The sequence below is a fragment of the Eublepharis macularius genome, chromosome 2 (assembly GCF_028583425.1).
Source record: "Eublepharis macularius isolate TG4126 chromosome 2, MPM_Emac_v1.0, whole genome shotgun sequence".
Taxonomy (NCBI): Eukaryota; Metazoa; Chordata; class Lepidosauria; order Squamata; family Eublepharidae; genus Eublepharis; species Eublepharis macularius.
In genome coordinates, this window is record NC_072791.1 from 9,029,384 (window position 1) to 9,051,301 (window position 21,918).

Consider the following 21,918-nt stretch of genomic DNA (forward strand, 5'->3'; position numbering starts at 1 on the left):
GATGCAAACAGCTCCTTCTGATATGGAGATCAGTTTGCTTCTGTTAAGGAAGTCAGTTACTTCTGATAATGAGATAACCATTCATAGTCTCTATTCAATCCCAGCTTGACTGAGTCAAATTTGCATATGAATTCCAATTCAGCAGCTTCCTGTTGGATTCTGTTTTTGAAATGTTTCTGTTGAACTACGGTGACCTTTAAGTCCTTGATGGAATGTCGTGGTAGATGGAAGTGTTCTCCCACTGGTTTCTGGACGTTTCCATTTCTAATGTCAGATTTGTGTCCATTTATTCTTTTGCGTAGAGGTTGGCTGGTTTGTCCAATGTACAGAGAAGATGGACATTGTTGGCACATGAGGGCATATATCAGATTGGAGGATGAGCAGCTGTAAGAGCCAGAGACAGTGTAGTTGATGCCATTGGGTCCTGTAATTGTATTCCCTGGGTAGATATAAGGGTAGAGCTGGCATCTGGGTCTGTTGCAGGGCCTGGTACCTGTGCTGGTGACTCTGCTGGCCGATTCATGATTGTGAGTGAGAAGTCGTTTCAGGTTGGGGGGCTGTCTGTAGGCAAGGAGAGGTCTTCCACCCAGGGTAGAAAGGGTGGGGAGCCAAGAAAGCACCAGGCCATTGCATATGGTCCCTATGATCCACTTCAGTCAACATCCCGGCTGCAGCATACCGCACCAGTTGAAGTTTCTAAACACTTTTCAAGGCAGCTCCACATAACATGTTGCAGTAATCTAATCTAGATGTACCCAGGGCATGTGTCACAGTGGCCACATCTTTTCAGCACAGGAAAGGCCACAGTTGGCTAACCAGTCAAAGCACTCTTGGCTGCAGCTGCCGCCTGCTTATCCAGAAGTAGGCTTGAGTCCAAGAGCACCCCAAACGACGGACCTGCTCCTTCAAGGGGAGTGCAACCCCATTGGAACAGGCGGCACATTAAATCTTGCGTCAGAACTTCCACTTAACAGCAGTACTTCCATCTTGTCCGCATTAAGCTTCAGTTTGCTAGTTTGCTTCCGCTCCGAAACTGCCTCCAGGCACCAGTTCAGGGTTTCTACAGCCTCACAAGGGCAAGGTAGAGCTGAGTGTCATCTACCTATTGGTGACAACCCGTCTCAAGCCTCTGGATGCCTTCACCCAGTGGTTTCATGTAGATGCTAAAGAGCATAGGGAACAAGATGGAACCTTGTGGGCTCCCGCAGGCCAAAGGCAGGAGAAGCGATTCCCTAGCACCGCCTTATCCTCCAGGGGAGGACCAGGACCACTGCAAAATGGTGCCTCCTGATATCAGCCTGGGAAGGCGGCCCGGAAGGATACCCTGATTGATGGTATCGAAAGCTGCTGAGAAATCCAGGAGAAAGACCACAGTTGCATTCCCTCTGTCCATCTCCCAGCACAAGATCCAGAAGGGTGACTAAGGCTGTTTGAGGCCTATAAGCAGGCTGAAACCCAGACTTGAAAGCATCTAAACGATTTCGCTTCATCACTTTTAGTGAGTAGGGGCTGCAAGTCAAATGTTAAACGAGTTTTGAGAGAGGGCTTGAGCTGTGAAGATGGGACAGAAGTTTAAGCAAGGAAGGTTCCAAGTGACTCCTTTTTTACTTTTAAAATTTATTTTATTTATTTATTTATTTTTGGTGCTACACCTCTGAAGATGCCAGCCACAGCTGCTGGCGAAACGTCAGGAACTACAATGCCAAGACCACGGCAATACAGCCCGGAAAACCCACAACAACCATTTATTTTATTACATTTGTATTCCGCTCTCCCTGAGAACCAGGCTCAGAGCGGATCACAGAAATATAAAACAGGCAGTATAGTAATTAAACCACATCAGTAAAAACATTGTGGCATTCTTATTGCACAGTCTCTCTGTTCGAGAACCCATGGGGGTGGGTGGCAAGCTGCTTGATGTTCAGCAGACCAGGGGGGATCATATCCCACCCACCCATGCACCCACCCTCCGGTGGGAGGCAGATTGGGAGAGTGGTAGGTACTTCATGTTGCCACTTTCACATATTTCAGATTTTGAAAAATAAATGATATCGTTTCTGTGTGTGTGAAAGGACCAAGCGATCTGCTTGCTTAGCTCTCTTTTATACTAAATTGTATATTTTTGCCTTCCAGATTGAAGAGGCAGCTGATATTATCCAGAAGCTGCACCTGATAGCACAGGAATTACCTTTTGACAGGTGAGGCTTGTCTGACAACTTTCCTCGTGATTTCTGTCTCTTTGAGGCTTCTAATTGCTTTTTGAAGCAAAAGGGGGAGGGGGTGGGGAATTATGATGCATTTCAGGTTCATTTTTGTGTGTGTGTTTTTTTTAAAAATATCGCTTTCGATTTTATCCTTAATTAAATGTTCCAGTTCTCTTTGCAGTGGCAGTTTATGGCCCCCGTGCTCAGCCACCAGGAGTCAACCTTACTTAAGTCTGCATTGCTTCTTTATCCCATCCTCCTTCCAAAGAATACATGCTTCTCCTTACCTCCATTTAATCATCACAACGCTCCTGTGATGTAGGGTAGGCCAAGCGCTAGTGACCGGTCCAGTGCAATCCATTTAACTTGATGGTTTTGTAGGGAATCGAACCCAGGTCTTTTGGATTAGTGTCCCAGGCTTGATTCAGTACACCGTATCAGTTCTTCTTGAGGCTGGGCAAAGGGCCACTCCTCCTGCCCTGACTCACCCCATTGTTCTTTTTTCCTTCTTGGCAGACTCTTCTGCTGAGGCGCCAGTGTTTTTATAGGATTAATTTACTTCCAGGGAAGGTTGCATTTATTTTCTTTGTAGAGAGCTTTTAGCTGCCTGATCTCCTGTTTGGAGCTTTGCTTTGGAGTTTGTGCTCTGTAACCAGGGCTCATTTCGAGGGGGAATGTGCAGGAACGCAGTTCCGGTAGTTCTCCAAAGAGGTCACGTGTCAGGTGGCCCCGCCCACCTGATTTTTGGCCATTTTGGGCCCATTTTGGCCTGGATTGGGCCCCAAATGGCCAGGATTGGGCCTAAAACAGCCAGGATTGGTCCCAAAATGGCCAGGATTGGGCCTCTGACGGGTGGTGGATCACTCTCCCGCTCAGCAGCGGCCCAATTCTGACCATTTTGGGCCCCTTTTCAGCCATTTTCAGCCCCTTTTTGCCATTTTGGGCCCAGTTTTTGCCCTGTATGGCCAGGATTGGGTCCAAAACAGCCAGGATAGGTGAGGTCAGGGGGTGTGGCATACGCAAATCAGCTATGCTAATGACACACTTCCGGTGTTGGCAAGGGGGCGTGGCATATGCTAATGAGTTCCTGCAGCTCTTTTTCTACGAAATGACCCCTGTCTGTAACTTACAAGTTAGACTAGGTAGCCCCTCGGGCAGCAGTGTCATTAGCTGCAGACGTGAAGGCAGACCACTCTGGCCCAGTGGCAAGAGCATCTGCTTGGCATACAAAAAGTCCCAGGTTCAATCCTTGGCAGTCTCCAAAAGGATCAGTTGGTAAGTGATGTGAAAGACCGTGGCCTGAGGCCCCGGAGACCTGCTGCCTGAGTAGGCCATAGAGACTGACCCGAATGGACTGACCAAGGATCTGGTTTATGTGTTTATGTGACCACGTAGCCAGAACAGAAACCACTGGCAACAGAGAATGATTTTATTGCTGAACTGATGCCTGATGCATTAGAATTGAGCTTGAATTGAGCTTTCCCTTAGGGAAATAAATAAAAAAAGAAAGTTTGTTTCCAGCTTGGATTCTTCTCTAGAAGGTTTTGTATCTCAGTTTTGTTTGCCTGTCAGAAGTGACTTGCTCATTTGATCTGTGCTGAAGATCGGCTGGCAGTAAAGGGCTTTCTGCACCTGGTGCAGTTTTGCCTTTTCGCTCTTCTGTGCGCTATGTTTTTTCTGGACTTCTCACACGGGTGTCTTTCAGCATTGGGATCCCTGCAAGGCAGCCAACAGCTTTTCAAACCCTGATTTACAGTTTTGAATTAATTTAAAAACCAGCATCCAGTTTTAAACCAAAGCTCGTATCAGGGATAATGTAAATGACTAGCACCGTCTCTCAGCTAGTTTAACTCAAAGGCCCTTCCAGAATAGAAATATTTCAGCTTGCTCCAGAAAGCCCTGTGGAGACAGCGCCACCCTTTCCGTCTTGTAGTCGGGCACTCCGGGGCTCTCTTAGTTGGCCCTCCAAGAGTAACTGGTTGGCTGCCATGAGAAACTGGATGCTGGATGAGATGGACCGCTGGCCTTTCGTTCTTGTTCCAGAACTGCAGGGTCAGCAGCTAAAAAAGCCTTTGTGCAAGTCACAGCCAACTTCGCTTTTATTTATTTAAAACATTTATATGCCGCCTTTTCACCCACAGCAGGATCCCCAAGACGGCAAACAACGAGTATTAAAATATGTGAAACGTTAAAATAGCAATTAAAATGCGTATATATAGATTCAGTAAAAATATAAACAAACACACAGACACAAACAGACCAGGGAGGGGCCAATAAGAGTTTACTGGGGTTTATGTCCAACAAAACGAAAAAGTCTTCAGCTGCTGGTATAAGACAATAATGGAGGCAGACAGGTGAATCTCACGGGATTTCCAAAATTTCAATGCCATGACCTTTCTCAGCTTGCCACCCATCTAACCTTCCTATAATATTGGTTCCTGTAGGAAAGGAGGACTTCAGAGACTGGCCGGTAAGGTGCTGTGCTCTGGAGCAATTTAAAAGTCAATACCCCATCTTGAACTGAACCCAGAAACAAATGGGCAGCCAGTGGACGTTTGATGGGAGCCACAGCCAGTCCCATCTTAAAGAGTGTTACCTGTATGGGCCCCCATGTGTGCTGAATTCACTTTCACTTTTTAAAACATCTGGGTGTGCATGTAAAAAAAATGCAATATGTTCAAGCTGCCCTTGGCAAAGGGAATTCAAGTCTCACGTAACAGTTTCTTTTAAGATGCATATCTTAATTGTTAATGTTGTTTATCCGCAGGTTTTCGGAAGTGAAAACCAAAATAGCAAGTAAGTTATCTTCTTTGCTGCCCCCTTACCCTGTCGAGTCTCCTTGGAACTGCCCCTGTTTCTTTTGCCTCGCTGACTGTTTCTCTCCCCCACCCCCACCTGCCAATCACACACTCGTAGGTAACTACCACAGTCTCGAGTGCCAACTGATCCAGGAGTTTGCGAATGCTCAGCGAAGGGGGCAGATCTCCAGGATGAGAGAAGTGGCTGCTGTCTTGCTTCACTTCAAGGTAAGAAGGGAGATTTTAAACCATTTGGGGCACAATTTGAGGCCAGACTTTTTCAACCTATGACTATTTTAATGGCTTTTGGACCCTAGTAGGGTCTTGCAGACGATGTGGTTTCCCCTGTAGGACCACATAGCCGTTATTAGATGATTTTAGTCCAGCAAGTGGTTTCCTAGCATTCACACTTGGGGAGAGGCCGTGGCTCAGTGGTAGAGCATTGGCTTGTTATGCAAAAGGTCCCAGGTTCAATCTCCAGCATCTCCAGTTAAAGGAATCCGGTGGCAGCAGATGTGACAGACCTCTGCCTGAGATCCCAGAGAGCTACTGCCAGTCTGAGTGTGTGTGAAGCAGCTGGGAAACTGAAACACTGCCTATTGAAGTCCCTATTCTGAAATGATTGCGGAAGCTTCTTTTTTTAGGAGTGTGGAATGAAGAAGATAATGTGTCTGAGACAAGACAAACCACTGTATCTTGACTAAGCATACGGGCCAGAGTGTAGGAGTCAGTTAATAATGGCATACTTTGTAAACCACTGAGTGGGCATTAAGTTGTCCTGAAGGGCGGTATATAAATCGAATGTTGTTGTTATTATTATTTACTGGGGCACATTGACGGTCGGCCCCAACTTCCTTTTCCTAGTGATCTTTGTTAGCAGCACAGAGCCAGGGGGAAGGATGCACCATACCCAGCGCCCTTGTCTCGAGACATTCTGTAGCAGTACGTAAAATGTGGCTGAATCGTGATTTCTTTCCTCCGTAGGGCTATTCCCACTGTGTTGATGTGTATATAAAACAGTGCCAAGAGGTAAGGTTTTGGTTAAATTTATTTATTTATTATTTGTTTGTTTGTTTGTTTATTTATAGCCCACCTTTCTCACTGAGACTCAAGGCGGATTGCACAGTGTGAGATTAGTACATTCAGTATCAAGCCATAAACAGTGGCTTGATGCTGACAGTCTCAATGACAGTAAACAATGCCATAAGGTAAATAAACACCAGTTTACGAAGACATAGCAGTAGCAAGAATCTAATATAGAAGAAATGCTGAAACAGAACATAAGCAGTTCTAGGGCTGACATTAGGCCACATGAAGCACAGGTAGAACATAGGAGTACGTATTTGAAGCAACAGATAATACATAAGGCAACTAAGTGGAGAAGTCTATGATCCCTGACCCATTAGCGAATCATCTGAGACCCCCTCCCTACACTATAGCCCTCCTATCTGAGTAAAAAGCCTTTTTGAATAATTCTGTTTCGTATCATTTGTGGAAAGCCAGGAGGGGTGGGTGGGCTCTCGTAAAAATCAAATTTAGAAAAAATATGTGTTGCTAAATCTTTGGTTTGTATTCCGTCACCCAGTATTGAAGCTCGCCTCCAGTCTCAAACGCCAGAGGCTCTGAACTAACGGAGACACCCTCCTTAGGCCAGAGGACGACTTGATACCGGGATCGCCAGAGTGGTGGGCTGCAAGACCTTATTTTACAGCAGTGGGTGTTTTAACGGTAGAAACTCTCTTTCCAAATGTCCAGGGAGCCTACGTGAGGAATGATATATTTGAAGATACAGCTGCTCTCTGCCAGACTGTGAACAAGCAAGTGGGAGATATATTTAGCAGTCCTGAGACCGTCTTGGCGAAACTTATCCAGAGTATCTTTGAAGTCAGACTTCAGGTGACTTGCAAGAATTTCATATGGGTCAGGGGAAGTGTGATGAAAGTTCATTTGACTCAGTGCATTTGTAATACGACAGTTTATGCATGTTAGACAAAATGTGATATTTTCATCTTTGCCCCAAACCTGACAAATTTCAGGGTCAAACTAGGTGCAAGGGTGGCGTGCCCATTTATTTAAATCGTTTCCAGACATACGTAAATTGTATAGGTGTGTGAATCTTCCATCCGAAGGAGCTGCTGGGTGACAGGACCGAACATTCCCATTACCTTGCGTTTACCTCCCTGTAGTCTTTCTTGCACATTTTTTTCCTCCTAGCTGAACTCAACTTTGGTGTCTGAACTTAACTTGAGGAGAAAAGTGCCCTGGGAAAATAATTTGTAGGTGTCCTGTACACAGATATGTAATATCGGTGCATTAACAGTATTCAGATATTTTAGCGCTTCATTTGTAGTGGGAAATATGTGAATCCAAGTGGAAGTATGTAAACAACATAGAGGGGATTAGGAAGCCATCTTCTCTCCTCCCAAAGCCTCAACATGGGGGCAGTTGGGGTTCGGCTACAACAGAAAAATGGGATTTGAGGAAACAAAATAGTGAGCTTTACAATGGCAGGTATCAGCGGAGGTTGAATGTCAGTCTCAATTATGGCAGAGGCTTTAAAAAACCGAACAAAGTGGCATTTTGCTCCCTTTATGATACGTGTAAAGCAGCCCCGTGGCGCAGAGTGGTAAGCTGCAGTACTGCAGTCCAAGCTCTGCTCACGACCTGAGTTCGATCCTGGTGGAAGCTGAGTTCAGGTAGCCAGCTCAAGGTTGACTCAGCCTTCCATCCTTCCGAGGTCGGTAAAATGAGTACCCAGTTTCCTGGGGGTAAAGTGTAGATGACTGGGGAAGGCAATGGCAAACCACCCCGCAACAAAAAGTCTGCCAAGAAATCATCGGGATGCGACGTCCCCCCCATGGGTCAGTAATGATTCAGTGCTTGCACAGGGGACTACCTTTACCTTTACCTATGAGATGTGCATATTGCTATCTTCCTTAGTGTTCTCAAAAGATTTTTGCTCCCACCAAAGTCTCTTGACTTAGATCACTTAGCTTAACTAGTAGTATAGGAAAGCTTTGTTATGTTTGGTAGAACGCAGATCAGTCAGCATGTGTGAGGGGGTGGCTGTACGGAAGAAGGGGATCCTTTATACCAGATAAAATAAATGTTTTACTTAAGCAAAAATAGAGTTTATTTATAGGTACATACAGGGCTTTTTTTCAGCTGGAACGCAGTGGAACAGTTCTGGAACCTCTTGAAAATGGTCACATAGCTGGTGGTGCGCTGCCTCCTGATTTCCAGACAGAGGGGAGTTTAGATTGCCCTCCGCGCCATGGCGCGGAGGGCAATCTAAACTCCCCTCTGTCTGGAGATCAGGGGGCGGGGCCACCGGCCATGTGACCATTTTCTCCGAGGACAACCTGGGTACATATGCATAATGGTTTTACAGTAGTTCATAAGAGTAATGGTTTCTAAACAAAGTCACAAAGACTTATTTTTTCCCCAGTTGCCACTTAGGCTAATAATACCCACAAAGAAAAGAACACACAGGTTTCCCTCAGATTACAATACCTGAAACCTCCCTCTTTTCCCCAGAACAACTTTAAAAAACCCTTGAACCAACACACTATACTCTTTTGATCAGAACTCCAAGTTCATTAGCAGAAATAAACCGAAAATATTTACATGGCAAAACATTACCACAGTCAGCTGGATAAAGGGCATCCCCAGAACTGGATGAAATGCCCCTGGACGTGTAACAGATGCCCATTTCTGAGAGTGATAAATAAGTGGAAATTTTGACTTGAGAATGTAATTTTGCTCTACAGAGTTATATAAAAGATCAGTTGGAAGAACATAAGAAATCAGATGCGGAGCAGTATCTTCAGACCCTCTATGACCTGTATACAAGGTGGGTGCTGCAACGTATTCTTGGAAAAAGTTATAAGCACGTAAACTCTCGGGCCTGGTTTTCTTTCTTTGGTTTGGGCCTTGTCCCTTTGCTGTCTTTTGCAGATCTTCTGCCCAAGCCAACTTCCACCTCTTGGAACTGTGGGGCTTTGGGGGAAGACAGTAAAGCATGCACAGAACATCAGTCAGCTGGAATATTGAAAAGGGAAAGATTTGGGGCATCTTCATTGCATTGGCATTTCAAAATACCCCGTGGAATAGGTTTTAGCAGCGTTTTAAAGAAGTATAGCAAGCAAAAACCAGTGAAGTGCCTTTTATTGGTGGACATACGTCCCCTCAGCACTGTTGATGTACCAGATCTCCCAGCAAGAAAACAGGTTTTGATTGTAGAGGAGGAATGGCCACACAGTGGCTGTTACTCGGTCATCATCCTCAGTCATGTAGGATAAAAGGATAAAAATGAAGGTCAGTGGCCTCAGGGTGTGAATGGAACGGGTATGATGGAGACTCTGTGCTGAATCAAAGCTGTGTTAGTCTGTCTGTAGCAGTAGAAAAAAGCAAGAGTCCGGTAGCACCTATGACTTAACAAAATTTGTGGTAGGATATGAGCTTTCATGAGTCACAGCTCCATGGAAGGCACCACATTTAGCCGTACAGAATGGAAATGCATCAGCCTTGTGAAGAAACTTGCACAGGTACAAACAGACATCACGGTATCTGAAGAAGTGAGCTGTGACTCACAAAAGCTCATACTCTACCACAAATTTTGTTGGTCTTATAGGTGCTACTGGACTCTTGTCTGGTTCTAGACCAGGGGTGGGGAACGTCATTTGGACTGGCCTGCAGAGAGAGACGAGCGGCGGCACTGCAGCCGAATGCAGCGGGTGGATCCCCTGATCCCCCCTCCCCCCCGCTCCTACTTACCCACTTGGCTGGGCGCGTGTTCCCTGAGGCGCCCCCTCCCCAGGGGGCATGCTCCCGCACCATGAGAGCAGGCAGCGGCGGCGGTGAAAGCAGGCCGCTCTTGCTGCTGCCACCACCTGCTGTTGCCAGTGCCGCCCACTGCCGCCACCACGAGCAACCTGCAGTGCTAGCGAAAGCGGCGTGTGCTGCTATGGTGAGAACAGGCGGCGGTGGCGGCAGGCGGCGCTGGTGACAGAGCTGCTGCTGCTGCCGCCGCTGCCACCACCACAAGCGGGACACAAGTGCCTTTTCTCCTGTGTGCGCGACGGCGCTCCCAGAAGTGACGTCATCACGCACGCTGTGTGATGACATCATTTCCTGGAGCGACATCATGCGCGCGGGAGAAAAGGTGCTCCCTGTATGGGACAGAACATAAAGTTGGCCCTCGGCAGAAAAAAGGGTTCCCCATCCCTGTTCTAGACACTGCCTGGATGGGAGTCCTCCTGGAAACCCTCCATACTGTACCTTGAGTCCAATGAGGGCAGGATGTGAATGTGATAAATAAAACAGGCAACTCCTGTTCATGAAATACTGACTCTCACACTGAATGATCTGGAGCCGGAGCAGTTGCCGTAACGAAACACTGGTGCCACGTGCATGGTGCACGCGGTTTGTTTTCCAGCCAAGTACAAACCGCATGTAGGAAGAGCCGGTGCAAGTATTCCTCGAGTGACCTTTGCAAGTCGTTGGTTTGGCTCCTGTGGATCTGTTGTGCTAATAGCGGCCCCTCCTTCTGCCTTCCCCTGATTCAGGAAGCCCCTCTGCTGGCTGAAGGGTCTCCTTCATTGGGGGAGTGCTCCTTGCCCTCATGGAATTGAGTCCAGCGGCGCTTTAGAGATCGACAAGATTTTCAGAGTGTAAGAGCTCCCTTCTTCAGTTATGAGTAGGAATGGAGACCCTTGAGCCTTTACATCCTAGCCGAAGGTGGGTGGGGTGTTACAAGGGACACCCTCCTCTGCTAAACCCCTCCCATCTAATCAAGCTGCATTGTACCTTTACATCCTGATGCCCTCTCTTGTAACACCCCACCCACCTTTTCGCTCAGGGATCTCCGTTCCTACTTGTGTCTGAGAAAGAGAGCCCTGACTCTCAAAAGCTCACACCCTAGAGCTCTCGTTAGGCTCTAAGATGCCACTGGACTCAAATCCTGTTGTTTTACTGCAGACCAACACGGCTACCTACCTGAAACTTGCACAGATGGGAAAGCATCACCCTTAATGCAGCGACTCTGTGGGATGCAAGCCATTATACCTGTTTGTGCTTGATTAGAAATGCATTTCTTCATTATCTCTCCCCCCCCGCCCCCCATTTAACATAAAGGACTACTAATCTTTCAAGCAAATTGATGGAGTTTAACTTGGGCACCGATAAGCAGACTTTCTTGTCTAAGCTTATCAAATCTATCTTCGCTTCCTACTTGGAGAATTACGTCGAGGTGGAAATTGGTTATTTGAGAGGCAGGAGCTCTGTGATTTTGCAGCGCTATTATGAGTCGAAAAACCACCAGAAGAGGGCCATTGGAAGCGGAGGGTAAGTTTGGTTTTCAGTCTTCCTGCTGCTGTGTTTTTATCACGAGCGTTTGCTGTAACCTCAAATCTACACGAGTGTGTTTTCCATTATAAAGGGATGAGAACAGGAGAAGAACTCTTTTGGGTCAGACCACGGTCCGAATAGTCCAGCATCGTCTTGCATACAACTGGTTACTGTGGATAGCCAGCAAACAGAGGCCACGCCCTTACCTGATACTGCCTCTTAGCCCTGGGATTCAGAAGTATACTATTTGGTACATTTGGTTTACAATAGTAAAGAGTTACTGGTCGCAGTGTGTAAAAATGTAAAACTGCTACAGGTTTCTTTGCGTTGCCTGAAGAGTAACAGCAGTAAGACTTGAATAAAATGTTCCTTCTCCCGTATCCCTTTTCAGTATTCAGGACCTCAAAGAGAGAATAAGGCAGCGGACCAACCTGCCTCTGGGCCCAAGCATTGATACTCATGGCGAAACCTTCCTGTCCCAGGAAGTAGTGGTTAATCTCTTACAAGAAACCAAGCAAGCTTTTGAAAGGTGCCACAGGGTATGTGGGTACACACACAAAAAAGATCTTTTCTCCGTTAAGAGTACAATTATAAAAAAGGGTGGGTGTTGTTTTCGGGGTCCGAATAACGTACATGGCAGCCCCAAGACGGTCATACTGCTTATAGTCTCCCCAGGGTATCACTGCGCTCAGCCCTTCTCTCTCCAGACTATATAGGCACACGTACTACTCCAATCTCCAAACGCACAGCAGAATTTAAGTGCTCCTGTCTGCATTGACTTCTGATTGTGCTTCCTGAAGCTCCTTGAAATGTAGTTGAAAGAGGAATGTAGCGTTGATGCTGGAGAGAGGCAGTGGTGTGGTTGCCAGATGGAGGAAATAGTTGTGTGGGAGATGTGGAGGGCTCTAGGATGAGCCGAGTTGCAGACCACATGCACCCAAGCATTTCTTTGCAACCATGAGACTGTGGAGCTTTGCACAAAAGGAAGGCTGGCCGTCTCGGCGCACTGAAAGAATCCCCCGTTTGCACATAGCTCCATCTCTCCAAAATGGTATTGGCTAATGAGAAGGCAAGATTCTCTGGAAAAGTCAACAATGCTAGGAAAAGTGGAAGGCAGTAGGAAAAGAGGAAGACCCAAAACGAGATGGCTGGACTCAATAAAGGAAGCCACGGCCTCCAGGTTGCAAGATCGGCTGTTAACGATAGTGTCAGACTGTGGCTTACTAAAAGTTGCAGTCCAGCCTATCTCTTGCAATTAGACATGAGTCCATTGGTTCCAAAAGACTTTACTGAATATAAACAACCATTGTAGTCCACTGACCAAGGTGCAATATCTTGGCTGGTACACGAGTATTGTTACGAATGACAGGCAAAGGTTAAGATGCAGAATAGCATAGCCCAGCAAGCCCCATCCTCCCCCCATAGTTCTCAAAACAAACGGCTTGAAGCTGAGAGAGTGAAACTTTCCCAAGGCTGGAAAGGTTGTAGTCATAACATTCCTCTTCTTGAAGATAACTGTTGCTGGACTGCTTGTCACCTGCAAAAGAAGAGCTTAAAACACTGACAGGATTAAAATGGAGTCCCTTTGGTTAGATCACATGAGAGACATAGTCAGACCTGACAGATAGGACGTTTTGGAAGTCTTTCATTCATAGAGTTGCCATGAGTCGGAGGTGACTTGACAGCACATCACACACACAGTTGGAACTGCACAGGGTAGTCTGTTTGAAATAGCTTGCACACAAATCTTCACATCTCAGTGTCAGAGAAGTGCTAACGTCTCTGCTCCCCTCCCCCTCCCCCAAGCTCTCTGATCCTTCAGATTTGCCGAAGAACGCCTTCAGAATTTTCTCATTGCTTGTGGAGTTCTTATGCATCGAGCACATCGACTATGCTTTGGAAACTGGGCTGGCTGGTGAGTTTCATGCTTAATACCGCGGTCTAAAGTAGCTGACGTGTGACCATTTCTGGAAATTAATTTCTTAAGTGACCGAGAACTACAGAACTATATATTTTGAAGGGGAGTTAAGAGGTCACTTAGGATGTTAGTAGGGAAATACCATGGGCTCCTTCCTCCCCCATGCTGGCTAATTTCCTCCTCTGTTTTCTGATTTGCCTAACTCCAGTTTTTCAGTAACACCCAACTTGGGCAAGTTGTAGTTACTGCTGGCATGGTTTGCCTTCAAACCACGGTTTGATGGTTTAGTCTTTACTGGGCTTATAAACCATGGGTTGGATGCAGCTTTGTGTGTTTTAAATGGCGTGGTAAATTACGGCTTTGGAAAATCAGGAAAGAAAGGAGGGGCCATTCGTTCGTGAGAGGAGGAGGAAACATACAGCAGGCTGTCAGCTGTGGTTCGGAGGGTCCATTTGAGCCCGAACAATACATTCTCAAAGAGTTTCGGAGGCGACAGATGCCACTGATGTATCATTTTGTAGATGTTCTCGTTACATTGCAAGCTTATCGAAAAGGTTGCCCCCCCCCCCGAGTTAAAATATATTGCCATACTCGATCTGGGATTTCAAGTTGCTCCGATTGAAACACTAGCCATTGTATGAAGCAGTACAGTTTAAGAGATCATCCAATTATTTGGCTGTATGATGTTTACTATCATAGGATTATCTGTTTAAATAAAGGACTCGTTATAAAATTTGCTTCCAGCAAACTTGGGCTGGCTGATTCTACTGCTCCCCTTGGTAGCTTGCAAGTGCCATTGGGTAAAGGGAACATCCCAGACAACTGTGCTAATCATAATCCTGCCTTCTGTGCAGTGCCCTTTGATCGCCACCCATATCGTCCGTTGGTATACAAGAGTCCTGATGCTTTTGGGGTGGATAGTTTCCTTAGCTGTACCAACGTTTTTCCTCTGTCATTGTTTACCTACCTTTAGGTATTCCTTCACCAGACTCGAAGAATGCAAACCTTTATTTCCTGGATGTTGTCAACCAAGCCAATACCATTTTTCATCTCTTTGACAAGCAGTTCAACGATCACCTGATGCCCTTAGTCAGGTGGGTAGTCCTTCAGATCTTTGAACCACGAATCTACACAGAGTTTGCATCCTGACTTTTGAAAGTGACAGAATTGGTGCCCAGTGTGTCTGTGTAAAAGGAGTGGAGCATGTCACCAGCTGGATCTAGCGTAGCAACATTAGGAACCCCTCTCGAGTTTATTAAGGAAAAGATTTGGTTTTCCTGTCTAGTGCTTGTCCTTCACATGCATGCTGATTAGAGATAGGCACGAACCAGAAAAAAAATGAATTGTGCGATTTGTGGTTCATTGCATTTCACGAACCATGAACGTTCACAAACCTGCCCCTGGTTTGTGAACCGGTTTGTTTGGTTTGTGAAAACGTCCCATCCAGGTCAGCAAATCGTCACTTCTGGGTTAGCAGAAGGCCACTTCCGAGTCAGCAGAAGGTCTGCAGGAAGTCCATCCCCTGTTGCCTAGGAAACTGATTGGTCGGCGCCAGGCTGTCTGTAGTAACAAACCATAAAACGAACCAAACGAACCAGCCTAAAGTTCATGGCGGTTCGTCAGAAATGGGCTCTGATGAACCACTGGTTCGCGAACAGGCCTGGTTCGTCACAAACTTTGGATCGTATTTCGGTTCGTGCCCATCTCTAATGCTGATGTTTAGATTTTTTTCATTAATTATCTGCAGGTTAATGCCACAAGAAACCCCAGATTTGATAGTGGTGGTTACATGCATTTCCAAACAAACCCTGCAGAAATTGGGGAGGGGCAGACATCGAGGGCAGTAGAGAGATCACTGGAGAAGCCTCTTGGTTTGGAGTGAAGCAATAACTAGGGCGTCTGAGACAGTTGGAGAAGGATGTAGAGGGATGCATGTTGTATCTTGCTCCATGGCCTAGCAGGAACTCCATCTAGGCTTCTGAAGTCACATACCTGCAAGGAGGGCTTTTTTTCTGGGAAAAGAGGTGGTGGAACTCAGTGGTGGAACTCAGGACTGCACAATGATGTCACTTTGGGTCAGCTGGAGCAAGGGGGGGTTAAAGTTTAGATCGCCCTTGGCGAAAATGGTCACATGGCCGGTGGCCCCGCCCCCTGATCTCCAGACAGAGGGGAGTAGATTGCCCTCCATGCCAGGAATCCCTACAGAAGAAGAAGGACATGGCTAGGAACATTGGGCCAAACTTAGTGATTGTGGCGTCTATGGGTCCGACCCATGGACACGAACGCCATTTTATAGCTGCGGTTGGCCGCTTAAAAATGCTGCGAGGTTTGGACTTGCAGCGTGGTAGGACTGGACAATCTTGTTTCCCTCCTTGTGCCTTTTCAAGTGCTGAAAAAGCCTGTTTCAGCACTTGAAAAGGCGGGGAGAAGAAACGATCACCTGGGCCCGCCGTGCTGCAGGTTGTTACAGCATTTTTAAGTAACCAACTTGAATTTTAAAATGACATTGTCGTCAAAGAGCCAGGCCTGTGGGTGCCGTAATGTCTAGTTTGTCCCACAAACTTCAGTGTCTGCCAGCTGCTATCACATGCTGGTACTAAGGTACATAGTTGTCCATGTTGGTCTCTGTCCACAATAAACTTCCTTGTTGTCCTCGACACGTGCACGTCACTTAGGATGGTTCCTTGCCTAGTTGCATGGTCCAGTGGCCACGTTTTGTTTGGAGAAAGAGAGATGACTGATGGTGGGGATGAGTAGGAGAGTCCTCCCAGATTCCATTTGTCTGGCATGCAGTGCAAACGAGAGCATCAAGTGCAAGCCGTAGTTTGTCATTTCCTTCCCCTGCTTTCTTGCAGCTCTTCCCCTAAGCTCTCGGAATGCCTACAGAAGAAGAAGGACATCACGGCACAAATGGAGGTGAAGCTGGACATGGGCATCGATAGGCAAGTGTGGATTTCTTTCTCTTTTTTAAACAGTCCAGTAGCACCTTTAAGACTAACCAGCTTGAAAGCTGATGATGCATCTGACAAAGAGAGCTGTGGCTCTCGAAAGCTGACGATGCATCTGATGAAGAGAGCTGTGGATCTCAACAGCTGACAATCCATCTGACAAAGAGAGTTGTGGTTCTCGAAAGCTGACAGTGCATCTGACGAAGAGAGCTGTGGCTCTCGAAAGCTTATGCTACAATAAAGTTGATTAGTGTTAAAGGTGCTACTGGACTCTTTACCATCCCGATACAGACACTCTTGTATATGAGTGGGGAGGTGCAATCAACAAAAAGTAAAAGAACAGCATCCAGTCAAAGATACGTTTTATTCTGTCCAAAAAGAAAGACACATTACATGGAGAGAGAAAAAAACCTTGCCAGATCTCCTTGGGGAGTGGGGGTGGGGGTGGTGGAAATAAGTTGGTGGTGGAAAATGTGTAAACAGAACCACTCTCCCTCTGCATACGGATATTAGCTTACTGTCCAATTAGTGTCAGACTAATCTCTACTTTACTCTGCTCATCCCGTCTGTTCTGGAAGCCCTGGGAAGAAGTTTGTGTCCGCACTTCACCGGAAGTTAGTTGTCCCTTTGATGAGGGCTCATGTCGGGTGGCGCCTGGTAGGGCTTACAAGTGTTCCGTTTAAATCAGCCATCTGGTATTTTAACTTTGAAGGACGCTGAATTGCATGATTGGACAGATGAAGCACATCTTGGCCGCAGAACAAAAGAAGACCGATTTCAAACCGGAAGACGAGAATAATGTTCTGATTCAGTACACCAATGTGAGTAACTATGTATAGATTCGTCAGGGCCGACGAGCGCAGCAGGTAACGGGCACGCTGCTGGCATCCTTCCTTGCAGGGAGCTGACTCCGCTTGGTACACACACACACCCCTCTTCCTAACAGTCAAGTTTCTTTTGCTCTTCGAGGAATGAATTCTGACGCATTTCCATTGTATGATCTGAGACTGGGTGAGAAGAGGAGTGGTTCCTTTATGCTCAGCATTTTCAGTTGCTGATGTCCCTCTGTGCTAGATAAGAATGATAAAAATGGAATCGCAGAGCAGGGCAATACCACAGATAATTTAGGTTGTGCCTGTTGCAGTATGGATGAACCCTGGGCATACCAAGTCATGCCATTTACTGCTGTGATTTAACATAATTTAATTTATTATATTTATATTCCGCCCTCCCCGCTTTCACAGGCTCAGGGCGGATAACAACAAAACAGCACTGGCTGTCAAGCCCCCCTCTACCCCGCAGATTAAGTTGCACCTTCCAGCTTATGGTGTACCACATGCAAAAAGCAGGAGTAAAAGTGTTTCCACTCCCAAAAGTCATTGTAACTTCTGTAGGGCTGGCATCCGTAGAACCGTAGGTTTGGATCCTGACCCCTTTTTTGCGTTCACACCTTTTGTGCCAAAGGTGGAGGGAAATGTTCACAGTCCCCTCCTCACTGCAGCTTTGGGGTCCACTGATATGCTTTGGGGTCCACTGACCCATGGGAGCACAGTTTCAGAGGGCAAAGACAAGTGCAGCTGGGGAAAGAGGGGGGAAAGTTGCTTTTTATGCCACATAAGTAGAGCTGCACAATGTAGGACCCAAGCCACAATTTATTTTTAAAATCCATATTTTGTAATCACAAACACTAAGTATATAATGAAGTCTGTACTGTCAATGAAGCCTAGATTGCTGAGGCACTGAGAGTCACCAAGATGTATTTTTGTGCTAACGTACAAAGTCCCTATTAGTTAACGGTCTGCAGGGCTTTTTTTCAGGGGGAACGTGGTGGAACGGAGTTCCGGAACCTCTTGAAAAGGGTCACATGGCTGGTGGCCCCGCCCCCTGATCTCCAGACAGAGGGGAGCTTAGATTGACCTCCGTGCCGCCAAGCACGGAGATCGGGGGGTGGGGCCACCAGCCATGTGACCATTTTCTCCAAGGGCAACCCACTGAGTTCCACTACCTCTTTTCCCAGAAAAAAAGCCCTGACAGTCTGCCTGCATTGTGCAAATTCAGGACAATATGGCTGCCAGTGTCCCAGGCGGCTTTGTGGGCATCCAAAAGACTGTGATTATTATATTGCAGACATTAATCTCTGAATTGCTGGGCACACATAACTAAACAGGAATTCTGAAGAAAGGGCAGTTCCACTGATTTGCAGAGAGCAAATGCCTCTCCTCTGATGCTCAAGCTGTGGCCACAGTCTACAGCAGACTGGCATGGAATTACATTGGCATCAGTGGGATTTACTTCCAAGTAAACTGGGTGTGTAGGATTGGCATGCTAAGATTCTTAAATTATATATTGATTTTAGAACTCTGTTGGTAGACCGCTGTGTCTCTGGATATCAGCATCAGCTCTGCCGCTAAATCTATAGCACAGCACAGACTGAGCCAGGATTTTACATCACGCTCTGATGCCTATTCTTTTTTCCTTACATCCCCTCCCCATTTTTTTGGTAACATCCAACCTGACGAAGAGTTCTGGAGAACTCAAAAGCTTGCATGCTTTCATGTGTAATTGGTTTGGTCCTGCTAAAAGATAATTTATGTGGATTGTCTTCTGGGTATTTGGATTTTTGTTTTGCACCAGCATAGCTCACAACAAGTCCTTTCTGTGTGCAAGTTTGAGTTTTTTGGATTACACAGAACTCTTTGTCAGGGAGCTTGCATAGTTATTCAAATCTCAGGTGTACTCCTTGAACAAGATTGCTTAGGCACAACAATTTTTATTTTAGTCACTCCAAATAGGTGCTTGATTGTAATTGTTTAAAAACCAATTCAGACACATTCTAGTGACCAATGAGATATACATAGCTGTTGGGAAATTTTAAGAATTGCTCCATTTTCTGTATTCAACAAAGTGCTGAAATTTAGCTCATCTAAAAGTGTGCTAGTTTTCTTCTAGAATGGCGATAGTGAGGTTGGAGAAAGGGGGAGTAGCAGTTAGTGTAAGGGGAGGAGTAAAATGTTCGGTTCTGTGCTCAGCTCAGGGATTGGCCCAATAACAATGGCGGCTTACCTGTTGTACCTCTCATTCTCCGAGCCCCTCCTGATAACCTGAATCTCTGCCCTTTGCCCCACCTTAATGACTCTTGCGGCTTATGAGAGACCCTTTTCCCTCCTGATTTTATCCCCCCCCCTCCTCTTTCAGGCATGTTCCAAAGTTTGTGCCTACGTCAGAAAGCAAGTGGAAAAGGTCAGGAATTCTATGGATGGCAAGAACGTAGACACTGTTCTGATGGAGTTTGGAGTCCGTTTCCATCGGCTCGTCTACGAGCATCTACAGCAATATTCCTACAGTTGCATGGGGGGCATGTTGGCCATCTGCGATGTGGCTGAGTACAGGAAGTGTGCCAAAGAGTTCAAGGTAAGGGGTGGTTGGGCTTGCCAGATGTGGTGTGGGACAGGAAACCTGGGCTTTTAGGAGCTGGGCAGGTGCGTGGTGGGGGGGGGAGGGGGAGGGGCTTTATCAGTTTTTTTTCTTCGCTCACATTATTCCTCTGTTGCCACATGGAAAAATGTTTAGAAACAGGTATTTGCAAATGGCAAGGACAACAAAAAGGGTGGAAAAAAACAACAGCCCTGCAAACCAGAGGTACCCAAGGCAATTGAAACAAAAGAAAATATTTTAAATTATTAATTGTAACTAAAATATGAATTAGAAACACTGATATAAAATTTAATAAATCGATTAGAAATACAAAGATTAGATTAAAAACATCCCCAGTATGGTTCTACATATAAGTACTAAAACCTTATATGTATACATCATAAAATCACTAATATACAGGTATGATAGCCCATTTCAGTGCCATATGTACAGAACCAAAAAAACTAGATGCATTTCAGCCCAAAGGCCTTCCTCAGGGTATGAAAATTTCACAAACCGCACCCCATCAATATATTCCATAAAATATACATGATCTAGCACACAATAAATGCTGAGATAAAACTTAAGACAAGATGGAGTGAATTTGAATTTGAATTCTGCCCCAGAACAGCATGAAATAAAGTCGGGGCAATCTATCAAATTAGGAGTTGTTTATTCTTTTGCCCATAAATCTTATATTGCCAGGTCAAGAATATATAAAGTTCAAGATGGAGTGCTACATACCGACCAAAGATGAAGTTTATTTCGTGGAGTACTGTTTGTGAAATTTTCATACTGCTGAGGAAAGCCTTTGAGCCGAAAAGCATCTGGTTTTTTGATTCTGTACATACGACAATGAAACTTACTATCACACCTGTATATTAGTGATTTTATTATGTAAATATACAAGGTTTTAGTACTTATACATAGAACCACTTTTAGGACATTTTAATCTAACTTTTGTATTTCTAATTGGTTTATTAAATTTTATACCGATGTTTCTTATTCATATTTTTAGTTATATTCAATCATTTTAAATAGTCTTTCTTTTATATGCAAAACAGGCTGTTTCACTTATGCAGTGTTGCTGTATCATATGCCTTTAGACCACTCCTGCACTGGAGATATGTGGAGTGGCATTGAAACGGATTTGGATTATTTCATTTCCTATATTCAGATAAGCTCATGGTATTGTCGGGTGTAAAGATAGCCATGGGATTGTCCCAAACATCCTGCCTGTTAAACTTTGTTTTACACTGGCTTGTCATGCTGGGAGCTGCTACAGTTGTGTGCCCTAGAAACTCTGGCAGACAAGCCAATGGGGAAAGCATTTGTACATGGGCGTTCTGGGTTCAAATGTCACCTCTGGGGTAACCTTAGGGGAAGCCCGTCTTCCATATTTAAAATGGGAATAATTAAATATCACTCCTTAGGCTTTGGGGGATTATGAACAAGATGTGAAAGCACCCTTGGGCTGACATTGGTTCCCATGTGAGAAGCTCTGCTACTGCCTTGACACTGATCCTTTGCTTTTTTGTTTCCCGCCCTCCCCCCCTGCATTGTGTCAGATTGCACTCGTCTTGCAGCTTTTCGACACACTTCATTCCCTTTGCAACCTCCTCGTCGTTGCTCCGGATAACTTGAAGCAGGTCTGCTCGGGGGAGCAGCTGGCTATTCTGGACAAGAACATCCTGCATTCCTTTGTACAGCTTCGCCTCGACTACAGATCTGCTCGGCTCGGTCGCCACTTCAGCTGAGAGCACAGGGGAAGCTTTCGCTGGGACTGAGCTGACGTAGATAGCACAGGGACTGGGGGCGGGGTGGCCAGTCAGACGACAGTTGCAGCCATAATTTAAGCTGGCCTTTCTGGTGTCCTCTCTTCCTATGAAATAAACAGCCTTTGGAGATGAACATTTTGCGGAAACGCTTCCTGTTGTACATTTGTGAAAATGCTGCGTTGCTATAAACAGTGTGCTGGAGCCTCTCCGTCTTCCCTTCCGAACGAATGAAACAAATCCCAATTTGTTGCCACACACGAACGACTTGGATTTTAGTGCAGCGTCACATAAGCCAAAGGGAATGTGCACACAATTATTCCCCTGCCCCTCCATACTGCAAGGGAACACTTCAGGTGGTGTCTGATGAAACCCACTTGACCCGGCAGGGGAGCGGATCCCATGAATCCACCCTTTTGTAGGTTCGTATTCCTCAGCTCCCTTATCATCTTCCACATGTACACATTTGCTGTGATTAAACTTGGCATCCTCTGCTAGTGATCAGGAATTGGT

The 21,918-nt window shown here is 45.9% G+C and overlaps 1 protein-coding gene across 1 annotated transcript in view; it reads left to right on the top strand.

Annotated features, from left to right (window-relative positions):
- Nucleotides 1-21,541, top strand: part of EXOC5 (exocyst complex component 5) — a 47,231-nt gene extending 25,690 nt beyond the window's left edge. The window contains exons 5-18 of the mRNA XM_054972931.1: nt 2,134-2,198; nt 4,972-5,000; nt 5,121-5,230; nt 5,987-6,031; nt 6,758-6,898; nt 8,773-8,855; nt 11,138-11,347; nt 11,742-11,889; nt 13,157-13,265; nt 14,242-14,362; nt 16,124-16,210; nt 16,929-17,037; nt 19,412-19,627; nt 21,199-21,541. Of these exons, the coding sequence (XP_054828906.1) occupies nt 2,134-2,198; nt 4,972-5,000; nt 5,121-5,230; nt 5,987-6,031; nt 6,758-6,898; nt 8,773-8,855; nt 11,138-11,347; nt 11,742-11,889; nt 13,157-13,265; nt 14,242-14,362; nt 16,124-16,210; nt 16,929-17,037; nt 19,412-19,627; nt 21,199-21,387 (1,662 nt within the window). The 3' untranslated portion in view covers nt 21,388-21,541. The remainder of the gene's footprint in view (nt 1-2,133; nt 2,199-4,971; nt 5,001-5,120; nt 5,231-5,986; nt 6,032-6,757; nt 6,899-8,772; nt 8,856-11,137; nt 11,348-11,741; nt 11,890-13,156; nt 13,266-14,241; nt 14,363-16,123; nt 16,211-16,928; nt 17,038-19,411; nt 19,628-21,198) is intronic.
- The last annotated feature ends 377 nt before the right edge of the window (nt 21,542-21,918 follow it).